At 42.9% G+C, this 15514-nt stretch overlaps 1 protein-coding gene across 8 annotated transcripts in view; it reads right to left on the bottom strand.

Annotated features, from left to right (window-relative positions):
- ABCA1 (ATP binding cassette subfamily A member 1) overlaps positions 1-15514 on the bottom strand; it is a 120985-nt gene that overhangs the window by 17634 nt on the left and 87837 nt on the right. For 6 of the 8 annotated variants that reach the window (XM_023533491.1, XM_023533493.1, XM_023533494.1 and 3 more), the window contains 13 exons: positions 14465-14543; positions 13449-13651; positions 12302-12350; positions 11991-12104; positions 10789-10937; positions 9041-9165; positions 7695-7793; positions 5123-5312; positions 4042-4136; positions 3038-3070; positions 1894-1999; positions 1066-1140; positions 340-509 (listed from right to left, as the gene is read on the bottom strand). In XM_023533491.1, coding sequence (XP_023389259.1) covers positions 340-509; positions 1066-1140; positions 1894-1999; positions 3038-3070; positions 4042-4136; positions 5123-5312; positions 7695-7793; positions 9041-9165; positions 10789-10937; positions 11991-12104; positions 12302-12350; positions 13449-13651; positions 14465-14543 — 1487 coding nt within the window. Of the gene's footprint in view, positions 1-339; positions 510-1065; positions 1141-1893; positions 2000-3037; positions 3071-4041; positions 4137-5122; positions 5313-7694; positions 7794-9040; positions 9166-10788; positions 10938-11990; positions 12105-12301; positions 12351-13448; positions 13652-14464; positions 14544-14570; positions 14644-15514 lie in introns of all 8 variants that reach the window. The other 2 variants (XM_011364967.2, XM_023533496.1) reach the window with 1 other exon arrangement.

Genomic DNA, 15514 nt, shown 5'->3' with positions numbered 1-15514 from the left:
TAAAAACAGTGTCAAAACAAATGAAGCTGATTTTTACTAAACACTGTGTTGATGGTGAGTTAAAATACTTTTAAGATTTCAATAATAATTTAACTTACTTTATATGAATTCACTAATTATAATGGTTTTTACATTAAGAGTTATTTATCTTTTGCATTTTAATCTCTGCCAGCCAATTCATAAACTGATCATTTTCTGTCCAGAGCCTGGACCAACCCAGACAGACCATAATGAAGCTGTTACTCTTCAACCAGATTCACAGTTCCCTCCCCTGTTCCACAGTTACCCCAAAACCCTCTCCTCTCCCCACCTGATACATTCACCCATAGCTACACTTACAGAGCCACTTCTGAGAGCTGCTGCTTGGTGAGATTCAGGGGGTGATTGAAAGCGGTAATCCCATACTGGCTAGGGTTCGCTCCCTTCTGCAGGTTGGCCCGGAGAATGGCATTGTTGATGACATTCAGGAAAGAACTGATGGCATGCCACCCCTTGTTATTGAACCACACCTGAAATAAAACATACCAGGTACAATATAATGCTCCCAAACCCAGCTCCTGCAGGTACAATATAATGCTCCCAAACCCAGCTCCTGTAGGTTAGGTGCGCTCACACATAAAATGTACGTAAACTTCAGAAATTCCAGTCACATGCCAAGATAAAACATTATGGCCGGAGAATATAGCAAAGAAATAACAGCAGTCAGGCTATACTGTGCATGGACCATATTGCCAGTGCATGGTGCTGACTACCTTATATCTTTAACTCTTTTAATCCTCACCACAGCTTTGAGATAGCCATGACTACTTTCTCCATTTTAGAGATTAGGAAACTGAGGGTTATATGGGTTAAGTAAGTTGGTCAAGGTCACAATAGTTCACCTGGTGTGTCTGGTAGCAAAGCAAATTCTCTTAATCATTGTATTGCATAGCCTCACTGGTAAAATTACTAGACTGAGCTTTTCTGTCAATGAATACCCCTATCAATGTTATCAGAGCTGAAAAGCACTTCAGGGAACATATGGATTATTGTTCATCAAGAAGCTATTGAAACAAAAGGTGTTACCTTGACGTTATTTTTCATGTCCAGTCCTATCATGAACCTTCCCAAGCTGCTGAGAAATCGATCAGCGGAACTGTCCTGTGAACAAACAGAAACCTGCCTCAGTTCACAAGGGAAGGACAACATGACAACCTTGTGAAGGGCACCACTACTACTCTGTTCATTTAAATGAAATGTGAAGCCATTGAGTAATTGGCTCCTGAGAAACAAGTGACCAGAAATCGAAAGCGCCGACGTTGTGGCTCAAAGTCTCAAGACACCAACATCTCGCTCTAACTGGGTGTTAAGGATTCTTCAAAATATTCCCTTGGTGTCATCCTAAGACCCAAGACTACACTCAATGTGCAGATGTGTCAGACTCATGGCATCTGTGCCTTAGAAGCAGAGACACATACTCTAGGAATATTACTGCTGTCTGTGATCCTAGAGTCCAGATCATGTGACCCCTTCAGTTCTCACTTGAAAATGGGAAAACTCAGATACAGAGAAATGAAGTGAATGCTTCTTGGGTCCTAAAGCCTGCTGTCAACTTAAAGAAAATGATTCATTTCCTGTTTAATCAGTGATTGTTTTAGAAAAGTATGTTTGATGCTAAGTTTACTTACCTACTGGCTAAATTTATAAACAAGTTTTTGTAAGAGATTTTTAATCTCTGAATTTGTTTTTGATCAATGCTTTCAAATCTTAAATGTACACTGAGCAGTAGCTCAGCCGCGGTTGGCACAAGACCACTAAAGGCCAGTGATGACTTTGTACTTAGCTGCTCCCCTGTACCAGCCAACCAGCCACTTTGAGCCCATTTTCTGATGTGTCTTGGGATAGGTACTGTACCTTGGCCAGATTCAAGTGCTTCTTCAGTTGCTTGATGGCATCACTAACTTCTTGAGTTGGAGAAAGTAAGTGAGAATTACTGGCTCCCAGAGAAAACCCGCCATACCTAAAAGAACAGCCTAATATTAAAACGCAGACAGTGGAGTGCACAATATCGCTCAGCATCAGATACCATTTGAGTGTGTACATGCTTCATGCAGATGAACTGCTTATCCAAAGTAGGACCAAAGTTTCAGAGAAAGTGGCAACTTGGCCATCTTCTAATAGATTCCGGTAATCTCTTTACTCTTATGGTTCCTGCCTAGGTAGGAAGGATCTGGGCCTGATTATAAACAGAGTTAGACATCTGAGATATTGAGGAAAGAATGGTCATTCATCTCACAGATGCTCCTCAGACCTTGGTGGCTCAGGCCTGAACTTGGGTCTCAAGGCAAAGGAATGGGAAGTCAGGACAGGTAGTGAGGGACACTGACCAGAGAGGCTGGGGAGGGCTTACAGACAGGCTTTGGCTCTTTCCTAGCATAAGGACAATTATAGGGGTCTCATCTCATTCCACTCTGTTCAGAGTTCTGTGGGTCCTAGCCCTCAGGGAAAAGGCAAAGAAGAAAAGTGGGAAGCAGTGCCAAAGAGCCAAGTTTTGAGGCAGCCATATAAGGTATCTCATTTTTCATAAGGTATGAACTGGGTTCAAGGATTCTTCCTTCTTTTCTTCCCTGGTCTCTCTGTTCCTTCAGAGTGATAAATGGGTTGCAATGCAGTAAAAAGGGATGGTTTGGCTGCCTCTTATTTTATCCAATACCTTCTTGGTCCTACTCCAAGGACCAAAATTGTTTTGGAGTCCCGAGAACCGCTGGGAATTTGATTTTGGATATGTAACTAGCATAAGTATTCCCTTCACAACACTGTGCTTCCTGTTAAATCACTAGAAACCCATAAGAAACTTCTGGGTCTCCTCAAGGACATCAGTATGAAAATTTTCAAAGGCCTCTGAAATGACAGCTGGGCACAGAGCAAAAATGCTAAGGACAAAATAATCCCTGAATTAACAACTTCCCAGGATCCAAGATACTTGCATCAAAATCATCCCACTGAACAATGAGAGCCAAAGAAAAGTAAATAAAAGCACAGAAAGAGGTCAACTTACCTAAACTCATTCACCCAGATCTTGTTCTTTAAGCTGCGGAAGTCAAAGACAAACCAAAAATCAGTTCAAAGAAACACTGATCCTATTCTCATTGATACAAAGGAGTAAATATCTACCTGAGGATGCAACGAAGGGACAGAAATAATCCTATGATCAGGCTGGAGGTGTAGGGTTATGCCAATGGAAAGAAGCCCTATTCAGCATGTCTTTTCTTCTCCTTGCCTTAAAATCTTATTTACATGAAAATCATGCCTTGGGTTAAACCAATTCAAAATCCACCCTATAGGCAAAGACATGACAAAACTAGAAACTTTTTTAATTCAAAGTAATACATCGATTATGGATGACATACATGAAGGTTATGCCTCTTTTTTGGAAACTCACAGCAACTGTCATTCAAACATACCCTTATCATTTAAAGACACTGAGACCTCCTGAGACGACCAACTAACCAAGGTGATGGGAAAGAAATCAGAACAAACATTCCCTGAGCATCAGCTAAGTGTTCAACACTATGCTGTGATGCCCCCGGAAGCTATATGGCTCCTCCAAGGCTCCACAGCCATGGCGGGCTACTGAGTCGGCCCAGGGCTCTCTTCATGTCATATATTAACATGCATCCCATGCATGAGAGGTACTATATAATTTCATTTAATCCTCACAACAAACTCATAAGAGCAATATTATTATAACATTTTATAAAAATTAAGGCTTTAAAAGGGTAACTGGTTACCCCTGGTCAAATAGCTAGTAAGTGGCAGAATCAGAATTTGAGTCCAGGTTTATTTTCATTCTGGAACCAGGCAGACTCAATCTGGAAGCTGACAACTGAATGTTCTCAACATTTCTCATCTTGTCTATGTCAAAAGAATATCCTAAACTTCCAAAAGATAACATCAGGCCAAATGTTGATGTTTCCCCCACTGCTTAATCTTCTACTTTTAGATTTTTAATTCCTTTGGTCAGTAATGATAGAGTAAGGAGGAAGTTTAGTAAATAATGACCTTTTGGCTATAATCTGCACATATGTCTTCACCAGATAATCTGAAATGTTTCTTCCCGTCAGGTTCTGAAGGATGTCCACAGTGTTCTGTTTTCTCTGTTATCACAAAAAAAAAAAAAAGGTAAGTGCATGTGTCTTTATGGACCAGAACTGAGACAGACAGCAAATCAAGGATGACACTGACACATGTCCCTCAAACTTGTACCACTGTGTGACCAGACCCTTCCCAGGCACTGCCATCAGCCAACCACCGAAGCCTGGTACATTCCGCCCTTGGCTCTGGCCATACACATAATCCAAGATGTTCTCCAGGAAATTATTCTCAACAACTAAACACCAGACTGTAAAATATGATTCTTTATAGCCACAAAAGACTTTTAGGAAGCAGCATCAGTGACTATGCCTAATGAATTCCTTTTTCATTGGTGATATACTAATGAATAGATTAGCTGTTATTTCAGAGAGGTAACCAGGACTTTTTTAAGTTCTCATACCGTTTAAAATTGCTGGTCCTCACCTTGCAACCAGAAAACTGGTAAAGCAGCTGAGAGCTATCACAAGCAAGCCTTTTTCTGAAATTGTTCTCAGAAAAAATGGCTCTGAAGCACTTTCAACATTTAGAGTCTCAGAGAATGTCAGAGTTAAGACTTGCAAAAGCTTTATGGACCTGGCTCCCTAACTCAAAGGTGAGGAAACAGGCCCAGGGACTCAGAGTGGCTTATCCAAGGCCACCATCCAGGGATAAAGCTGGGCCTGTCACAGTCTGTCCTGTGATACCATCACTCTGGGAGGGACCATAGTGTGTCTCCCATGGCCCATTGTCCCAGAGTATTGTGTTCTGGTTGTAACTCAAACAAGTAAGTAACTAGCCTGACTTTTCAAAATAGAGAAACAGGCAAGGCTCCCTCAGATATAGCACAATGTGGTTCAAGTCCCTCCCTCCAAAAAGCGCGTGCTTTTTCCTATGATAAGAATTAAAATCAAGACTAAAAGAGACCCTCCTCACATGATATGTCATCCATTCCTTCTTCCCCAGCCCATCCTGTACCCCCATCTGCTGTTACACTTTAAGAGGGACTCACCTGTGGAGGAGGCAGCCCCCCTGCCCCCAGGGGACACACAGGCAGCATCTTCTTGATTCTGTCGCTGCTGCACTGGCAAGTGGGTGAGGGGTTCTCCATCGTCCAGTTCCCGTTCTGGAAGAGGTCCATGATGGTCTGGGGAACTGGGGCGGTGGTCCAGTCATCCTCCCCCACCGAGCAAGGCATGTTTCTGCAAAAGGAGGGCATCGAGTAGGATCACCGAGAAGGCCTAGCCTTTCCTGGTGCCTCAGGAGTGCAGGATCAGTCAATAACAACTGCAAACATGCATATACCCCTCACCATTTGATTATTTGATCCTCCCACAGACTTCATGCTGTAAACTCAATCACTCACCCATGTAGTCACTCAAAAAATATTCATATTCAGAGCAACTACTATGTGTGAGACACTGTTCTGCATATTTGAGTCTGAGTGAACAAGACAAAGTCCTTGCCTTCATGGAGTTTGTGTTCCCATGAAAGAGAGAACAATTAAAGAGTGTATTCTTAGATGGCCAAAAATGAAGCAGAACAAAAGGAGAGCGACGTTTCAAGGAGCCAAAATGCAAATGATGAGAGAGAACAAGCCAGGCAGAGGTTCGGGGGTACAGAAAAATACAAGCAGAAGCAACAGAAAGCACAGACGCAAAGGCCCCAAGGTTTCTGCTAGGAACGTGAGGAAGGCAGTGTGGCTGGAATGTGATGAGCTATGAGGAAGAGAAGCAGGCAGGGGCCAGATGACAGAGGCCTGAGGAAGAGTCTTGATGTGCTCATAATCTGGTAGAGAATGTCAAGATTCATTTTATGTTTTAAAACGAGTAGAGAACTGGGGGTAAGTGGGGTGAGACTGATTTGTACATGAAGAGCTATGTTGTTCGCAAGCATCACAAGTGACAAAAAGACGAGGCCTTTATGCCTGACTTGAGTTCTGAATTACTGTCTGATCATCAAGTCTCTTGACCTCTCAGGGTTTATTTTCTCCATTAGTAAAATAAAAGTATAGAATGACTTGTTTTAATAAGTCATATTTCAATAAGTCATTTCCAGTATCCCTTTCCAGTTCTAAAGTTCTACAATTTAAAGTGGAGCCATGGTCTTTATAAAATCAGAGCAAATGAACAGTTTGGTGGATTGCTCTCTAGTTCCCTATAAAGTGCCTCAACTAAATGAAAACTTCAAACTAAGGCATGGTACCCACCTGAAGTTCACATTCTAAAACTGTCGCAAAATGATTGGCCAAGACAAAGGTAAATGCCACAGGGAAGTGTCCCAGTCAAACTTCCCTCAGTTCCACTACTTTCTGAAAAAATCTGAAAGTGTCCAGAGTGAGGCCCGCACATCAGGCACCTCAACACAGGTTCAGTGGTGCTCGGCCTCAGGGTTGGGGGCCCTCTGATGCCACCTTTGTCTCTGTAGATGAGATCTCAATCCAGACCCAGCTCCTGTAGACACTTTACTGGCTGGCATTAACCTGTGAGTCCAAACTGTTCAGCTGGCATGTGATAAATCCATCTCACTCTATTATCATCTCATCTCATTCTTCTATCTCACCTACAGAATTTTCAAGTGGAATCTCATCAAGTCTTATGAAATCCAGACACGGTGTCTCTTTGTCCTTCTCCACTTTAGACATCTTGCTCTTAGAAACTGATATTGGCTGCTGGGATTGACCACTCATTAAGTATTAAGTACTAACAAATATTTAATAGCATCCATTTAATAAGAGATAGCAGGTACGTAATAGCTATCCATTTAGAAATCTGCTCTAAAACTTTGCACACAGGCTATCTATCACACTCACTGGTCTGTGACTTTGGCAGGATCAGTACCTTCCCTTTAAAACCTAGAATTGAAGTTAGCCCTTCTCCAATTTTTTTACACCTTCCCAGACTTTCATAACTCCACAGACTGTGGTTAATGACCTCAACTACAAATTCTACTTGAACCCCCACCTTATCATCGCTGGGTTCTCTCTGGCACTCCTCGCCTCTCTTCATTGTCTTTACTCACAAAGCTCTCTGGCTATACCTTCCCAGCATACCCGCTTAGTCTGTGGGTGCTTAACTGAATTTATTCTACACTGCTTACTTTTTAAAAAAGATTTTGAAGGACACCGCCATAAAAATACTCAACTCTAAAGAAAGAGACTATTTTCATAAAAACTACATCATCTATTCATGTAGTTAAATTTCATATATATTATAAACTGTATATATATAAAATGGCAGCCTATCTCTGCACTTAGGCATGGGAGTTGGGGGAAGGGAAGCAAGGAAAAGCATTTGATCACTAAGTATAAAGTGCTATTTAAATTAAATGTTAATTTCTGAAGCAGTAAGCAAATATCTGTAGTGCTTTGCTTTGCAGGATGTTGGAAGACTCTCTTAGTCTGTTGTTTGTTCCTAGATGGTCTGATGACTGTATTAGCTTTTTAAAAACAAAAATTGGTTCAAAGGGCAAATGACGGTAGTCATGGTGTAGTATACAACTGATAACTGCAGTGTATTAGAGATCAAACCAGGTGATAAGAATGAGAAGCCAGTGGAGGGTCTCCTCACTGAAGTGGCACTTACGGGATTGGGTTTCCTTCCATACATCGGGTTCCAAAGCCAGGGTCCTTGGTGAGGGCACTCAAGAGTTCCAGGGTGCCCATGTCCTCAGGAGCATCATTACTACGGGTACATGAGAGGCAGCCAGCTCAGCAATACATTAAAATTGTAAAGTTCAAAGAGGAAAAGTTTCTTTTTAATAAATACTTTATTAAGTATTTCTTGTCTGACAAGCTCTTAAAACAGAAATGAATAAAACAGAACCTACTCAGAAGGATCTCGACTCTGGCCACATATTTAGTATCATAGTAACACACAGTACTCCAAAGTGGAGCTTGTGCAAGTAAGTTACACATACAGAGGTGTGCATGTGTGTGTGTGTGTGTGCACGTACTTCAACACACTAACATACATACTTTAACATGAGATAAATGAATTTTTTAAGGATCAGTGTTTCAAAAATACTTCTATGATTATCCCTTAGGCAAAGACAATCACGATATTCTAGTAAAGGACAGAAAGATTTTATTGGCTGAATGTTTGCATGAATAACTAGAAATCATAAATAATAATGGACTCAGGTGATAAACACAAAACACACCCATATTCCACAGCCCTGGACACTATAGGGTCAGCAGCTGGGAAAGGAAAGAGTAAAGTAAACCTGCACTCAATAGGAAGGAAAGGTGGGTTAGAAAAAGAGACCGATTCACATGTTTATGTATTTTTTGTTTTTTTTTAAAGCTTTTCTTCTACATCACAGAAACACTTCTCTGATCTAAAGGTCTACAAATACTATAGGACTGAAGAAAACTCCAGTGTAACAAGATGGAGGAATTCCTCTCTTTGTTTAAAGCACAGACTGTTACAGAGTAGCTGGTATTTTTGTCTAAAGAACAAACACTAGCTAACATCTACAACTTAAAAGACTAGATAATAAATACATGCATTGTAGTGTGTTGAAATCAAGTACCTGGAGGTGCAATGTGTTGACAGTGTCTTGAAGCCCTGTGTTAAAACTACAAAATTATACATAGCTATGAAAATGCAGATATATTATAGCTCAATCACAGATTGTTTGCAAGGGCAGATTATTTATGTAAAACACATATGCCTGTTCCTGACAACAGCAGTATAAAGAGGAGATGAGCTCAGATGTGGCAGTAGAGGACCCGCCTATTCCTTCAGGTTTTGTTCACTACTGGTCTTTGCATATAATATTAGTTAGTGCAGAAGCTTCTGCCACAGCTGGTAAAATCCATTACACTGTGTGTTTCTTGAGTCCACTTCCCCTTGGCCCTCGGTACAGCAAACACCCTTGGTTAGCTCGAGCTCTCCTCTCTCCTTGGGCGTAGAAGGCAAACACATACCTGACAAACGTATACTGTTCGTTGTACATCCAGGGCTGAAGTTCTAGGCTGGGGTACTTGCCAAAAGGTGGCACGATCAAGCTGAACACCAAGGCAATGCACACAAACACAGCTGGCAAGACAATCTATAACCAGGGGGCAGAGGGAAGAAGGATGAGTGTTAGAAAGGTAGCCATGGGGCCAGCCTCCTAGACCAGCCAGCATGCAAGAGAGGAATACAATGCCCATAGACAGACTTAACCACTGTTGGCAGATTAGAAGCAGGACAACTCCCAAAACTAAATCTCTTCCCTCCAGGGCATTTCTAGAAGCTGGCAGCACAAGGCCAGAGGTTATGGCCACCTGGTAACTGCATCAAACTGAGAACTTCACAAAGTAAACCGGAGTCATGTGTCAAGATAACTTGGAATGGAACGTGGGGTTCTGCCCTCTTCCCACGGAAAACCTGAGAAAGACCTCACTGGGCCATGAGCCCAGCAGACCTGAGGTTGGTCTGTCTCTACAAGTATATCCAGGTGAAGTCCAGTCCCCTCTGGCCTCAGTTTTCTCATTTGTAATCTGCACTGAGACTAGAGGACCCATCCAGATCCCATACAGTGATAAAACCACCCTAAGGCAATGCCTCCCTTGAAGAGAATGGCAGCCATTGTCTCACCTGTAGCCTCAAAAAGCATAATTATCTAAGTCTTTCCTCAACCACCTCAAACTTTACACTTGTACCTTCTCTCAAAACAATGATTTGTATGTATTTGATAAGTAAACTCGAAGCTCCTTCTGTTTATTCCTGAGAAGTATGTCATTAAAAAACCTTAAAAGATTCAAATGATACCCTTGACCCTAACGTTCCGGGGTTTCAACCCTGAACATTATCACTGCGTGATTAATTCAATGGGAAAGTACTATAGTGATAATTAGCTCATTTAACCATCATCACAATCCTAAGTAGTGGTATCATCATCACCAATCAACAAACAAGGTGACTAAGGCTCAGAGAGACTAAGTAACTTGCCCAAGTTCACACAGCCAGTAAGTAGCAGAACCAGAATTCAAAACCAGGCCTGTATGCTCCAAACTTAGACTCAGCATTACTCACGCAGTATGTAGGGAAGAATCTCTGCAGACTCTGTCTCTATACTTCTCAATTTTACAGAGAAGAATAATTTTATCCCTCCTAACCAAACAAGTTAGCATGCCAAAGCTGATTTGCAGGCAACGGTGTAATGAGTCTTCTGTTTGCAATATTTTTCTGACCTCTCTGGTTATCTTTTCTATCAGTTTGCAGTTAAATATCAATTTAGAGAAAAATCAAGTTTCGATAAGTTCCCGTGTCAAATGCATCTGAGCACATTATCTCTCAAGTTATGAAAGTTTAATTTGCCTAGCTAGTTTTTCTATACTTTGTCCTTGTTACATTCTCCTCTAAATAAATTAACATACTTATACGCACAGAGAAGTAATACTAATGCGAGGCTCATTCTAAGCACTTATTCATTTTAACCTTCAAAACAACCAACCATATGTCACAGGAACTATTCGTATCCCCATTTTACAGATGAGGAGATTGAGGCCCAAGAAGTTACTTGCCAGCAGATACTCAAGTGGCAAGAAGCAGAACTGGGATTGAAATACAGATAATGTGGCTCCAGAATCCATCTCATAACCACAGTGCTATCCTGCCATCAATGGTAAGAAAGCCTATAGCCCACCCATAAAGCCCGAGTCCTTTGGCCTGGAACAGCACTTCTCACCTGAGCAAAGAATCCCTTCCGACTCCGTCTGGCAATCAGCAGCCTCTTCCACAAAAGAGCCACAAACTGTTGCTGTGTGAGTTTCCAGCCCTTCACCTGATAGGAGCCTTTGCCGTCCATCCCACTAAGCAGGTCTGTTTCTCTGGATTCTGCAAGAAGTCAACACTTAAGGTCAACTATTATCTTAATCACTTTTGACATCACCATGCTTCTCCTTCCAGCATCTTCATCAATCAACTTGGAGGCTGAGTTTGAAGGTAAAAGTATCTCAGGAGTAAAGGGCTTTCATGAAAAATCCAGGACCAAAAAAAGTTGTGACTCCAAATATGCAACCACAATAGTCTCTGTCTTTTGGTTCTTGTCTGATACATGCAGAAAATGAAGGTGGCTTGAGACAACTAAAGATATGTGTTCACACAGAACTGGGTGTTACACTCAGTTGTTTAGAAGAATCAAGTCATCCTCAATTTCTATGAAAGAGGCCATGGACGTAGGCTGACACACGTGAGAACACACAATGGCAGTCTGTGTCCCATCTATTATACTTTTGGGTAAAAGGTAGACACATTCAAGTGATCTAAGTACTGATGGCATATGAAGTCAGGGAGGACAGGAGAGCCACACACTCACATGAGCAAGGACTGGGAGAACCACAGTCTTCTGTTCCTAAGAGTTTTATAGAAATCCTTGTCCTGACTACAGTGCTTTGACATCTTACGAATATTTGCTTGATTTCTTGCCTCTCCTTCTCCACCCCAATCAAACACATAGGGACACACTCACCCAAAATAAGTCTAAGGCTACAGTTAAATCTAAAAGCAAATTCACCCAACTCTTTCAAAATCATCCATCCATTCAAAGACTATGTATTCAACAATTAAACGCCTAGGTAAGCAAGAAACTGGGGTTCCACAGAAAAGATAATGAATGGATTCAGAGGACTGAGGGACCATCTTTTGATGTGTATCTCGAGAAAAAGATCTCAGCTCAATGAAGAGAGTGACGAAGATAGGCTCTTTCAGGTTTGACCGTATGTATAACACCAGAAAAGAGAAAGTGGCTTTTCTCAGTTTTTCACTTCCCTTTGGACTCTGAAGGTATCTATCATTCTGGTTCAAGGCCATCAAAAGATAACACCAAAGAAGAACATAAAAGAAAAATTCACTTTCAAGCAATGGAACACAGATCTTGCCCCAACAGACCTGGGTCAATGTCAGAATCATTTGGATCAACAGCATCGTCTTCAGTGAATGGGCGAAGGCAGCTCTGCTTGTCCCCGAAGACCCGTCTATTTCGTCTTGCTGGTAAGGTGCCATCTGAAGGCAGAGGGGGGGAATCCTACATTTTACTTTATTTGTAACAAAACAAACTCTCCACATCTATAACAAACCTATACACTAAAAGTAAGATGTAATAAAACAATACAAAGAGAAAGGCACAGTACTGGTGAGCTACCACAGCCTGTAGGAGGGCACAGCCCAGAGAACATGCAGCCAGCCCCCTAAAGGGTTACCTGAGGTCTCAGCATCCACCCCACTCTCTTCAGCCACTTTGAGAAATATCTGAAAAATGAGAGTAATTAAAAATATTATAAGCACCATGTTATGAAAACAGCCACCACTGCCATGATGAGTATATTACCGAATGGGATGGCAAGGCCCTAAAAACAAAAAGTAGAAGCTTCATTTATTAATCACACTCTGTCAGAGTCACTTGGGAGAGAAGCTGTTGTTACCAGAGAACATTTCATCAGTGGCAAGACTATCAATCCAGACTATCATTTTCAAATTAAAGACTATAGTATTTGGACACCGCAGCAGAAGAAATTTGCTCTGAAACTCCAGGGAATAAGCCAAGTGGCTTCTTCCAGGTCTGCGGACCCAGATCTTTGAGTGCAGTAGTACTGTGACAGATTATCCAAGACAGAATGATCAGGAAGCAATGGGCTTCCCATCACTAGAAATGTTGTGGCAGGAATTGAAAGCTAAGAGAATTTGAACTAGACCAGTGACTTTTAAACTCTGGTCTACAGACCACTGCCTAGGGAGCATGTGATAAAAGCACAGACATCAAGGCCTCACTTCCGGAAATTCTAATTCAAAGAACCTGGAGGTGGGCCTTGGAATTTTTAGTGCCACTAACATCCCCAGATGATTCTACTGCACAGTCAAGTTTGGGGACCACTGGGCCAGACAACTTTTAAATCCCTCCCAGTCCTTGAGGCCTGTGCTGCTATATTTCTAAAGGGAGACATTGCTGCATAGTAAAAAGAACATGGGCTCTGAAGCCCAAAACCCCTGATCCAAATCCTAGCTCAGCATCCCTGAGTATCTACTTTCTCAACTTGTTATGAGGATTAAATGACGTTTCAATGAAAAAAAAAAAAAAAAAGCTTAGCACTTGACACATGCAGATTTTCCATCAATGCTGGCCATCTCCTACGCATGGTCATACCAGGAAGCAACCCTAATACTTCTTTCCTACTATCTCCCACTACAACCTTAAAGGGTTACCTGGGACCGACATTACCCGGATGCCAATGCTCTAAAATCAGTGACCCTGTTCCATGGTCATCCTATTCCCAGTGGAAATGGAGGCTGCATGTCTGGCCTTTAGACTGTTGGCCCTGCTATATTCTGACAGTGGGTCACTTAACCTACCTCTTCCAGGGTAGTCTCTGAGATGCCATAACTAGAGATGCCCAGGTCTGAGAGCCGGTCATCGATCTCATGAAAGAGTTCCACGAAGGCTCCCTCTTTGGCAGCTTTGTAGGGCAGCACGTAGGTCAGCTCATGTCCAATGTCTTCTACCAGCCGGGCCTCGGCCACATGTTTCCTGATGAGGTTGGAGATAGCAGAGACATCTGTAGGGACAGAAGCACAGAGATGGCTCAGTCAGCTCAGAGGCCCCACATTAAGGGCCAGCCATCATCCCCTGCCTACTCCTCAGAAGCCCACTGCCCATATCCTACACCTATCCCAGGCACTTAAGTCATTCCACATGTTCACCTCTGGCGTGAGAGTTCCTGGGGACAAGGACTATGTCTTATTCACCTCTGTATCTCCAAATCCAGGCACAATGTAGGTTCTCAGCGCATGGGTGGGTGGATGACTTTGAGGTTGAAAGCCTGATCTCTGTCCCCTAAACTCTGGTATTCTTCAACAGAAAATTTGACTAAATAAACCCCAAAAGATTCTTCACCCTGCTCTAACCTTCGCAGAAGGCTCCTTCTATTTGCCTCAATAGAAGTTTAATCAAACAGTTCATGGAAGAAGAAGTCTTCCTGGAAAATGTCAGCTATGAGGATTGGGCAAAGACAGCCACAGTAGCAGCTTCTGTTCCATATATGCTACTGGTGACACTGGCCTCCTATACACATTTTCTGAGAAGAACTCGGCAGACTTTTCCTGATCTCCTAGGCTCTTGCCTCCTTAGGTGCTGAGCTCCAGTCCCTCCCCATCGGCTTGGCCCCTCCACTCCTCATCCCTGATCTCCAGTGTTCAGCCAGATCCACCACCCCTCTCAGGGATCCCCTCACTCTCAACCATCTCAGCTCTCTGGGACACTGCCCTGTCAGCTCCCAGACCAAGCCCCAGGCTTCCAAGCAAGCGTTAGGCCAATCCGCCACCAAGCTGCACCCTCTCCCCCAGCCACCCAGCCCGGCCCAGCAGCAAACCTTGAGTCAGCGCCACCAGCCTCTGCACCTCTCCTCCTCTGCCTCCACTCTGCCCAGCTGGGGGAAGCTCAGGCACCACCTGAATAAGAAACCCCAAAGTCCTTACCGATGGTCAGCGTGTCACTTTCATGGTCACTGCCCAGGCCAGCATCAGAACTGCTCTGAGAAACACTGTCCTCCTGATGGCAAAGAAGGAGGTGAGAATGGGTCAGGGACCGAGCAAGGCATAGCCGCCACCACCTTCACTGGGGAGGGTTTCCAGTAGGCTCTATTGTGTGAAAACTGGAGCCAAAAGCTTCTCCTGAGAGGTGTGCAACTGGGTGGACATGGTGTTTGAAGCTGCTGTCTGTCATGTGTGTGCTGTGCGAATGAACTCACCTCCTGGAGGTGGGAGGCTGGGAAGCAGAGCTAACAACACAACTGTGGCTTGCCAAGGAATGCCGTAACCAGGCATTCGCTGACTGACGCATGGGATTTACCTGGCTAGTTGTCTACTTCAGTGCTTCTAGAACTTTCATGCGTGTTTAATCACCAGGGCACCGTGTTAAAATGCAGATTCTGATTTAGTACATCTGAGCTGGGCCCAAGTTTTTGCATTTCTAACAAGCTCCCAAGTGATCTCGATGCTGCTGGTCCTCAAAGCACACTTGGAGTAACCAGGTACTAGTAAAAAGGTAAATAAGTGGATGGGAGTTCAAGGTTGGACCCTAAACGTTTTAGTTTCTTGCCACCGGTTTCGACACAAATAAATCTAAGGCATGTACTATGGTACAGAGGAAAACGTACCTGGTTATTGGGTTCTGGTCCCACCTCCATTATTTACCTGCTGGGTGAACTTGAATAAACTACTAAATCACTACAAATCTCACGTCCTTCATCTGGGATACTAATAACAATATCCTCTTCCCAGGCTTACTCTGCACTTGGAGATGACATTAAAAATTTTTTAAAGTTTGCAAATGAGAACGATGCTACAAAGATTTATCATTATTATTTTCTTTTATGCCCAGAGTCTGCTAGAGTATCTGGCATGAAATCAGTGCTCAACAC

The sequence above is a fragment of the Pteropus vampyrus genome, unplaced genomic scaffold (assembly GCF_000151845.1).
Source record: "Pteropus vampyrus isolate Shadow unplaced genomic scaffold, Pvam_2.0 Scaffold103, whole genome shotgun sequence".
Taxonomy (NCBI): Eukaryota; Metazoa; Chordata; class Mammalia; order Chiroptera; family Pteropodidae; genus Pteropus; species Pteropus vampyrus.
This window is presented reverse-complemented; position numbering and strand designations above follow the sequence as displayed.